This window comes from Dreissena polymorpha, chromosome 14 (genome assembly GCF_020536995.1).
Source record: "Dreissena polymorpha isolate Duluth1 chromosome 14, UMN_Dpol_1.0, whole genome shotgun sequence".
Classification (NCBI taxonomy): Eukaryota; Metazoa; Mollusca; class Bivalvia; order Myida; family Dreissenidae; genus Dreissena; species Dreissena polymorpha.
The window spans coordinates 17,449,691-17,461,270 of record NC_068368.1 but is presented as its reverse complement, the minus strand read 5'-3'; the positions used below and the strand labels follow the sequence as shown (position 1 = coordinate 17,461,270).

The window sequence follows — 11,580 nt, the reverse complement described above, 5'->3', positions numbered from 1 at the left end:
GACGACGACGACGATGATGATGATGATGATGATGATGATGATGATGATGATGATGATAATGATGATGATGATGATGATGATGATGATGATGATGATGATGATGATGATGATGATGATGACGATGATGATGATGATGATGATGATGATGATGATGATGATGATGATGATAATGATGATGATGATGATAATGATGATGATGGTGATCATGATGTGGAGGAGGAGGAGGAGAAGAAGGAGGATGAGGATGCGGAGGAGGATGTGGATGCGTTGGAGGAGGAGGACGACGACAACGACGGCGATATAGTTCGGTATGATATTACAATACATATAATAATAAGTTTGTTTTCAGTTTTCTAAATGTTTTTATTTTTCTTTAATATATAGTTAAGGCTAACAACAAAAAAAGAGAAAAACACATTAATATAATAATGCATAACTCGTAATGCAAAAATAACATACAACTAACAATGACGTCATGGACCTACATGTAGTTCATTGGTCAATACTGTTTTAGTAACCAAGTACGGGAATACCCTAGCTGTAAAACACGTCAAGTACGTATCCACTCACTCTGATGTTCACTTTTCACAAATACAGAATTTATGTGGATATTATTTCGGATCATACTAGTCGGCAGCACATTGCATAAAATACACTCGATCATGTTCATGGGTGTTCATAGAGTGCTTCCGTTCGTATTGGCATGCGTTTCCGCGACAATTACGTAATCGAGCAAGTGCTTTGTCCCGGATACGAATCGCACTTCTTATTCTTTGAACAGGTCGTTCAGACACACATTGACTACTGGTTCTTATGTCCTATGGCGCACCTCAGTGGTGATAAATGGAAGTAGGCGGATACCCCGAATATGAGAAAGGGGAACCGAACGGGTTCGAAATAATCTGAGAGCGTCCAAGGTGCGCCCCATACAAGGCGGCAGCGGCCGGAAACGTGATTCCTAGCGCCGGCGGAAGCATCGGCTTAGCCGCCATTTTCAGTTTTTCTATTTCCGCTTCGTGAAGCCGCTTCGCCTTGGCCCGGCGGTTCTGGAACCAGATTTTTACCTGGGTCTCTGTAAGATTCAGCGAGGCACTGAACTCGGCGCGCTCCGCTATCGATAAGTACTGTTTCTGGCGGAACTTCCGCTCAAGCGCTAGCAACTGCGAGGTGGTGAAGGGTGTTCGCGGTTTCCGGTTGGTCTTGTGCTTCCTGAGCGTGCACTTCTGTGGGTTGATTCGATGGGGGCTGACTGGACCTGGAAGGATAGAACATACTAATTTGAATATTCATGGTAGTGTTATAGTTTAGTTAAATGCTTATATGTTCGATTCGGGCCAAATACCGATGATGCCAGAATGGTATAACACTACTGCCTAGTTAACACTTACCTACTTGTGAAATGATCATATTCGTGTTCATTGAGATATGTGCATAATCTATGTTTAGTGCATGATATTCTACATATTTTGGCAGAACGTTACAGGCCTTAAAACTTTAAAACTATAGCAGAGCTGCATTACTTGCAGAATCAATATTTCGTGAAGTCTACAAATGTTAGAGTATATTTGTGTATTAATATGCAATATCCAAATTGGGTTATAATGCGATTTATTTCTTAAACAAACACCATTTGCGTTTCTTATTTACCAGACCGCCAAATAAAAATGCAACAATAATTACTATTGTAAACTTATACACATAATGAATAATAACAAGAATCAGATCTGCTTAAATATAATGTTTACAAAGCGCGCAATTTAGAGCGTTACCAAAGCATGCAGATGTTTATCAATAATACGTGTCATATAAGTGACTATTAAGTGACGATCTGCCATTAGCATTTGGCTTATTTATTATGACACCATTAGCGTATGCAGTAATTAATTAGCATGCGGGCGGCAATTAACACACGCTTGATTATCAGTTACTCGTAACCTGTAAGAGTTTACTTTCACCCTGCTGACAGCAATATGAATATTCCAGCAAAAACGAGGCCGAATGATGCCAAACGAGTGTTGGCCTAATTTGAACAAAAGAGAGGGTGTATTCAAAGCTGAGCGTTTTGTCAAGTTAACATGTAATAAATTCGTCGCGTGAAAATCTGCGATTAACCCATTTAAGCCTAGTGGACTCTCCCATCCTTCTAGATTGGATCAATTTATTTCCAAAATTAGGGATGTTTAGTATATGTATTTCTATATTTTAAATATTTCTTACAGAAATTCCTTTAAGCAAACAGCGCAAACCCTGATGAGACGCCGCATCATGCGGCGTTTCATCTGGGTCTACGCTGTTTGCCAAGGCCTTTTTTCTAGACGCTAGGCATACATGGGTTAATAATAGACACTTAGTGATTTCCTGTATTTTCCGATGTTCTGTAAGTGGTCATGCGTACTTAAAAAGCGCCTAAATGTTGATGTCATTCTCGTTTGAAAATATAACCTAAATCTGCGAAACCGAGACTTGTCCAAATACACCGACGATTAATTAAACATTATGGTGCGCTTATTGTAAAACAATCCACGTATTTTCATGACCTAACTAATGCTACGTTCTATATGCAAATATATGCTTTGCCATCAAAGATCACAGGCACGGGCCACACGTGTAGCCGGGGTACATGTGTTTACTTATCTACCCATCCACCATTAAACAATTAAGTAATACTCACAAACTATCGGATTATTAATTGAACCTTGTTAGCCGTAATTTGGCACTGTATAACAGTCAGCAACACGCCGGGTTGGGGCCAACCAGTTGGCGATGTTTTGGATAATTATGATCATATACCGGGCCATGTGTTTTTGAGCATCATGCGGTCACAAGTCGTTAGCCGCTTGCGTTAATTTGTTTAGAAATCTTCGGCATAATTGAATTAAATGGAATTAGCCTAAAGTGCGCGATAGAGCCCGATAAGCCTTGGCGGTTGGGCAGTTGTGACACTGTGTCTAACTAGGAAAGCTGTTATAGACCATTGCTTAATTGTCAATTCCACGATTCAGAGAAAGGCGATAAAAGATTTGAGACCAGAAATCACCGACGCGTTGACAGAGTTATCGGTAACGTTCCCGGTCGGTCCCGGGAAAAATTAACGGACGCCTTAAATATACAAACGCTCATTGCCATGCGTTTCTGTGATTTCCAAGAAAATGGCGGCAAAATAAGCCCGATGCGTTCGAGTTAGGGCTAAATTGCAATTAAATAAATCATCTTTAACTAGATTTATCAGTTTTATGTCACGGTGTCGGGCAATGAGCGTCTAATGACGGTAGAAGTGAGATAGAAATGTAATAAACTGATTATTACCCTACGCGAATAAGACCCTTTCACTGTTTGATGCTCTGACATGCGATTGGGTTAACTGGCTTTAATTAAAGTGATAAAATATTCATAAAATGCTTCGTTTCATTTGTAACATATTTTAAAACGAAACTAGTTTTGTCTTTCGCGGGAGGAGCAATCAATATTCTGTAACCTTTTTTGTTGTGTTACTTTGTACGTTCTTAATGGTTGCATGTCCGGCGTTCACAAAATAAAACTCCTGTTTGCAAATTGAATTCAAGATTGTTGTGGAAGAAAAAAATATATAAACCGTTTATTAATTATAAGCCCTTATATGATTGTATCATCGAATTTAAAAAAAGCTTTGTTTTTGTTTAACTTTAAATAGTTTTATTCTCGCCGTGGAAAGTTTTGTGTCAATTGTCAAAATTACACAAAAATACAAATTTTCATGCTGTAAAGTGCTCAAATATAACATGTTGGTAATTTATAAGAACCTGTGATAGTAACCATGTTTAAAACGTAAGTATACATGTCTGTAAACAAGAAATATATTATACTTTAATGTAATGTACTTTCATATTAAACCAAGACGACCCTAATGATTATGATTGTGACGTTAAACACAAATCAACTTTATTTATCGACTGCCTTATTGGCCGAAATATATTAAGAATATAATACTAGGTTTATGCTACATAAAAATAATAATTAAATATGCATTTTTATTTCGAATATACATTTAATGATTACACTATGTTATTTTTACTATTATTATAGGTAAACCAGTGAGGGATCAATTTGATAGTTAAACGTAAAAATTTTCTGTTAAAGAAAGCTTCCATGCACTTTCACAATAAATATAATTTTAATTGTTTTCATAGAGACAAATAAAGTATAAACATAGTTTAAAGTCAGAACTTTAACCAATAAATTCATTTCAATGACTGTATACTCGTCTTATTATTAATACGGTAGTAACTTTGCATGTATTTGTTAACGTTTTGGAAGAATATATACTTTTTGTTGTATACGGCGTGTTTTATGAAATTGAAAATGATGTTTTACCTCAACACATAAAACTGCTCGCATCATGACGCGCCTCGGCGATTTTGTATGACAAATGTAGGGCGTATGTTTTATAAAATATTTGTTTATACTTGAGCTTATCACCATGAATATATACTGCCCGTTAGAGCGAATGCGGGTAATAAATAATATTGATAATTATACGAGAAAACTATTTGTTTGCGGAGATGTATTATATTTTAAGGTTCACCAATTTGTTAAAAAATGTAACATTTCCTAACACTGATATATTTATGCTTGCTTTTATAACAAAATACTGAATTAAAAGTGCAAAAAAACTATCATACAGCCATCCTTGTATATATAATTTATATTAAATATTTGGGAAGAAATTTTAAAGTTCAATACATGTCAGAATGTAGAATATCCATGTTATCATTTCTATTTCGGATGTATCTTTTGAATTTATATTATGACAAAAAACAAACATATTAGATATCTTTTGAACTGGTATTTTATTCGTATGTTAATACCACGCATGCCAACGTTTGAAATGTTTTAAATCAAACCCGATGTTACATTAAAAATTAATATTGACTAAGTGTTGTTTTTTGTTCTTTTATTATTTTACTATATTCCGTTGTATTAAAAGGGCAAGCACAGCCGTTTACGGAGGATAAAGTAAGTCAAATTGTGCGATACCCATTTTCTCTCTTTCACACACTCCGCACTCATTTTGCCATCCTGACACCGGACGTTCGCCTCCTTAGACCATTTAAGCCTAGTGGACTCTCCCATCCTTCTAAATTGGATCAATTTATTTCCAAAACTAAGGATGTCCAGTATATTTATTTCTACATTTTGAATATTTCTTACAGAAATTTCTTAAAGCAAACAGCGCAGACCCTGATGAGACGCCGCATCATGCGGCGTCTCATCTGGATCTACGCTTTTTGCCAAGGCCTTTTTTCTAGACGCTAGACATAAATGGGTTAATCCAGAAATATGTATTGTTTGCCATTCCAATGTTCATTTTGGCATACATAGTTGATCCCGTAATTTCGAAACAATTTATTAAATCGGTCGTTCGGGTATCATAATATCCGTTAAAGTCGAAAGAAAAGTAAACTACCTATTTCCAAGTCCTTCCACTTAAAAACACGTGTGTTTTCATGGCGATTTTGTGTGTGTTTTTTTTGCTATGATTACCCCACAGTCATTATTCTACGCGTTGTTTTCAATAAAATACCATATGATACTACTTTGCACTTATTCAGAACGAGTGTCGTAACTGTTACGGTACGGTTTACGATTATGTTATTTCTCGCTTACGTATAACGGTTATCGTAATTTTTCCATAATTCGCAGAAATGGTATGTGTATTATAATTATGTTTCCCGTAATTATTGTAAAATTATATTTCCGTAATATCCTTTCTAGAGACTGTTTATACTTGTAGTGTAAATACATAATACATACTTTGCCAGTACACATATGTAATTATTTATGGTAACTTCACGCATCAATTATACCATCTAATGGCTCGTCAATAAATATATCAGATTTCTTAAGTTACTTGTATGGATCTATAACACGATTATTTATTGATGCAGAAGAAACTGAAATATGTTATGAGAGATTTAAGTGCAATTAAGATTGAATAACAAATTTTATATAAATCTTTCTTTTATAAGACACGAATCAGATAAGTTTAACTAAAAGTCGTTAATTGATGTACATTCATACAAATTAATTTAATTACTATTTAATTTGAACATTAAACATTTGTCATTATTATTATTATTATTATTATTATTATTATTATTATTATTATTATTATTATTATTATTATTGTTATTATAATTATTATTATTATTATTATTATTATTATTATTATTAATAATAATAATAATATTATTATTATTATTATTTTTTTAATTATTTTTATTATTATTATTATTATTATTATTATTATTGTTATTATTATAGTAATAATTAGTATCAGTTCTAGTAGAAGCATCAGCAGGAACAACTGTAGCACTAGACGTGTTATTATTACTAATTATATTAAATACATAATAACACTAATTTTTATTTTGATCAACTGAATTACATAAATTATGGTTTATTTGAAAACATACAACATAAAACATTTTTATGTATATATATTTCGTCGAGACCAGAAGAAAAACGTTTATTGAAGATATTAAGGTAAACTCATGTTTCAGTTTAAACTATAGAAAAACAATCAATATATCAAATTTTTATTGTATGATAGCTTAGACAGGCATCAATTTACTGCGATGTATATCCAATAAAGTATGTCTTATCAGCAATGCATACAATTATTGTGTACGTTTTTACAATTATTTACCCTGCCCACTTTTTCATCCCTAAGTTCATTCAAACTTCATGCATCATAGAACCTTTTAAAATTTACAACAGTAATATGTGACCTATAAGTTATTGGAATGTTAAGTAAACGGATGATGCATTATATACACACCTATGATACAACTAAATATAAACACTGTCCGAATCGATACTGTTTCACCATCTACTTTTAACATCAGTATTAAAAACACAATCTTATTTCTTGTAATTGTTAAAAAACGTGCAAATTTCTTACAAACATATTACTTTGTTTCTTCAATATTTTAAATATTAAAATGCACCGACTTACATACACAGATCTAGATCATGGTCCTATAATCTGAATTAAAATTTAAATCGCAAGCAGCCAATACTTAAAGGGGCCTTTTCACAGATTTTGGCATGTTATTAAGTTTGTCATCAAATGCTTTATATTGATAAATGTTGACATTGGATATAAAAAGCTCCAGTAAAAAATCAAGAATACAATTTAAAAAAGAAAAAAATGATAACCCTCAGCAGGGCTCGAACCACTGACCCCTGGAGTCCTGGAGTAAAAAGTCTGCCACTTAGACTACTCGACCATCCTTCCGGATACAATGCTAAAAGTGTTTTATACTTTATATAAGCAATCCTTGTAGTTTCACAAAATATAGCGACAACAACAGAATTCTCCAAATTATTAATTCGTTTCGCGTTGCAACGCTTTATAATTTTCGGGTTTTTAAATCGTCAAAAGATTCATAGAGTGCTTATTTAAGAGCTTGGTAAATGTTAATTATTACTGTTTCCTCACAAATATCATAACTAAAACGAAAATTTGCGAATCTGAAACACATTTTTTAAATTTTGTCAATTTACCCAAACGTGAAAATGCCCCTTTAAAGGCCTATAAGGAAAACATGCTCTAAACGGCAACGGCGAACACACAGAACCATGGTCTAATATTCGTTTTTATAAAGAATAACCACATGATGTCAACACTTCAATACTTACGTGGAGGCGGTGAAATGCCAGAAGATGGTAACCAGGGGAATCCGGCGCCGACGCCGAGGCTGCTTGGCCACCGGGACTCATGCGCCGGGCTGGGCACGTACGCCGGACTGGAGGTGTCCGGATGGCGGGACGACGATGACGGGCTTTTGCCGAGAATCTCGTCCATACTGAAGGAGGAACTGTGAGATTTGTGGTGCGCCGGCGGCGGTGAAGGCGGCGCCGACGACAGTGGACTAGAGGTATCCGACCGGGAGGAATGCTGGTCACTTCCGTCTGAGTCCCGGTTACGTGGTGAGTAATGGTTCGGCGAATGTTTGGAAGACGGAAAACTAATGCTAAGAGTGTCGCAATGACTACTGGTATTAGAGCGTGCACTTTCTTTTGTTTTAGAATTGTCTAAATAAGGAGTGTGCGATATTAAGGAGTCCACACCGAAACGAAGCGGCGTTTTAAAAGTTGTGTTCGATTTGTAGCTTTCACACACGCGTCCATTGTACACATCAGCATCCGTCGTATCCACTTCCGGTGACAGACGGTCGCTGGAACACGGCGACGGCGGCGGTGACATTTCGTCACGCTTTGCCGACAGGTCCTCCGCGGTGTTCTCGACGTCGATTGGCGAAATGGACCTTGGCCGACTGAATGCCGACGATCGACCAACCGACAGCGGCATTGGCTGCATAATGTTCATGATACCCACTCAAAATAACTTTTTCACAATATTATTTGCACCTTTCTTTAACGTAATCAGTGTTTTATACGATATTAGTAAACTGTTACCGCGATTGTGCATATGCTTTGTAACTGTTACCGCGATTGTGCATATGCTTTGTGTAAGTAAAGATGTATCTCAATAAACAAATTGTTTACACAGCTAAACTATATCCATTAGCTTTGTTTATTCTCAAGAGCATTTCATATTTTCAAGCTTAAAACATCTTCAGTAGCGATTTGTAGCCTCCGTCTTAAGACATTCTATTTAAAGGCGACCGATGCCCCGCCTACTTCGTGTGTTCATTGGCGGGTAGGAATATTAGTCGATAACGAGTTTACCCGAGGTAGTTTCTGATTGGTCGCTGCTAATATCTGTTTAGTTTATCGCTTACGCTGACAGGCTGAACGAGGTTTGTAAACAAATCAGGGAATTAAGCCCGATATTGACTCTTTCTAACAATCCAGGCGTTCAATTTGTGTTTAATGATCTCCCAATATTCTAGTTGCTGTGATAGTGGGTTTTTGGGACCCCGTGTTTCGCCGGAGTCCATACTTAAACAGCATCCATTTTCGCAGGCCATTGTTGTCGTGACTAAACGGCCGGGGTATCGCTTATATCATATTTCACGTTAATAATGGTGTTTAGCTCAATTTAAGGGGGCTGAATGGGTTTATAAATTGAATTTGTCTGAACAATCAGAAAAGGTTACCCATTACTAACTCCTATACTCCAAATCACTAGCGTCAGGGCTAGCTAGCCCTTTCCCGTTCCGTAGATGGCAATAACCCTTTTTGTTTATTTTGCGGGTAAGATGAAAGTTCTGGTAAAGGGGCCTTTTTCGTTACAGCTGATTAAAAGAAGGAACTTAGCTTAATAAATAAAAAATACACTCATAAATGTCTTTCTTTTTATACTTTTAGTCTTCAGACGATGTTAATATTGACGCTAACATATTTCAACAGTAGCAATAACCATGTTATTTGAATATCTATATACTATTTTTACAGTTAATGTGTGTATTTAAATTAAACATTAGTTTGATTATGTTAGACTATTGTATAAAAACAATACACATTGTAGTAAACGCTACATAAGATATAATATATTGTGTGTATTTTTTAATTTAAATTCTTTAACTGTTTATGATGTTTACTGTTGTTTAACTGTAATGCTTCTGTTTTTGCTAAAACATAATTGTATTATTATATATGAGCCGTTTTACACGAAAAATGTCGTTGACGATGTGAGAGCCAAATAAGCATCAAATAATGTAAATGGTTGCATTCTTGTTTGACATAAAAACAAAGACCTATTTTTACATCAATAAATTATAAATTTGTTTACAATAATATTCAACTTAAGAAAATATTTTTTGGTCATTGATGCTAGTTTGGTTGTAAAACGGTTTAAATATTATTAATTATTGTAAACAATACTTGTTTTACGGGAAGGATGTATTTTAAATGTAGAAAAGTTTGAATGATGTCCAATTTTTTATATAAAAATGAACATTCTTTTTTGACAAACGCAATAATTTAAGATTTTCATATAAATAAGATTTATTTCAATATAATACAAATAAACAAATACATTACAATTGGCGATTGATGACATTTATAATATATCACTACATTATTGACATATACTATTGAATTAAATAGGTTTTGAAGTCAGTCAATCTGACATTCTTACGTCTTTTGGGACTTCTTATAAACGATTATGGATACACAAGTTTGTAAAAGAAAGAGCTAATAAATATGTCTGTGTATTGAAACGCCCGAAATCCGTGTTGGCACGTTAATGAAAGCGAAAATTTCTCGACGCTTCTACATAATAAAACCATTTTTTCTGTTATACGTATTAAAATTTCAACACTTACATGTGCTTAATAACCCGTCAATAACTGTTTATTTTTAATGATTTTTAAAAGAAATCGGACCCAATAAATTCATTTATCACCTGGTTTTATGACTTTAATTAGATAAATGATTTGACATGTTAATTATTCTTCCTTCTATATGTCTCTTAAGCTCTTCATTAAGAAACGTCGTTAAGCGTAAATTTCATTTGTTGTATAAATGGCCGCGAGGCATCATTTTACGTCATCACGCGCTATTTGATAAAATCACCGCAAATTTATATCGATTTAGAATCATTAGGACCTGATTTTCGGATTTTGATGACAGTAACCTTAAATATTATGACTAGAAGATGTTTATCTTTTCAAATTTGGCCCGATTACACTAAAATGACTAATGGAAATTAGATAGTGTAAACAATTGTATTAAAGCGATCCCTATCACTGCAGTGAATAATTACTTACTGACCCCTATCAGGGGTCTAGCTGGCCATATTGTCCACACCCGACCCCCATCATGGCGGGGACGTGAGATGAAAAGAAAAATATTGACAAATCTTTTGATTATCAGTCTTGACTAATTTGTAAGACTCCTTATCAGTTTCAATTAGGGTTTTCTTTTTCTTGGAAATTTTAGTACAGGACATATACTCCGGTTGCCATGAATACAGGTTTTGGTAATCGTTTAATGTTGTAAGTTGTTACCAAGTTCTCAAATTCTACCAATATCAGCGTCATCCAAGTGTGTGTTTTTCCCCGTTCAATATATTTTATTCTCCTCATGAATAAGGTGTTTGTGGGTCGAGGGCATGCCACTTACATCGTACAGAATTTACATTTTTACAATAACTAATAATTTTTAACAATATTAGGTTTAACATAACAACATATAACATATAGATATAGTATATATATAGATATAGATATATATATATATAGATATAGATATATATATATATATAATATATACTATAGATACTATATATATTTATTTATATATTTATATATATATATATATATATATATATATATATATATATATATATGTAAACAATTGTTAACTTCATAAATTTTTATAATCATAAAATAATAATAATAATAATAATAATAATAATAATAATAATAATTATTTTTTTTTTTTATTATTATTATTATTATTATTATTATTATTATTATAATACGAGAAATATGTAACGATATATATTATTATATGCACTTATGCATAATTTTACTTCATTCTTTCCAGAAATATCCATCAAAATAATTACCACACGTGTTAACATTTCGAACAAAACAAGCAAACAAAAAGCACGGGTTCGTTGTTCTT

The 11,580-nt window shown here is 33.8% G+C and overlaps 1 protein-coding gene across 1 annotated transcript; it reads right to left on the bottom strand.

The window, feature by feature from the left end:
- Positions 1-405: 405 nt before the first annotated feature.
- LOC127858637 (homeobox protein MSX-2-like) lies at positions 406-8,371 on the bottom strand. Its single transcript, XM_052395851.1, has 2 exons — positions 7,681-8,371; positions 406-1,255 (listed from the first exon to the last, which is right to left on the bottom strand). The coding sequence occupies exons 1-2, from the start codon at positions 8,369-8,371 to the stop codon at positions 831-833; spliced, it is 1,116 nt and encodes a 371-aa protein (XP_052251811.1). The 3' UTR covers positions 406-830.
- Positions 8,372-11,580: the final 3,209 nt, after the last annotated feature.

What these genes read in the sequence shown, in the direction of transcription:
- LOC127858637 (XM_052395851.1), bottom strand. Translation starts at nt 8,371, where the DNA reads ATGAACATTATGCAGCCAATGCCGCTGTCGGTTGGTCGATCGTCGGCA. An exon ending in TGGCATTTCACCGCCTCCAC is followed by an intron (nt 1,256 to 7,680) that starts GTAAGTATTGAA and finishes CTATCCTTCCAG; the next exon opens with GTCCAGTCAGCCCCCATCGA.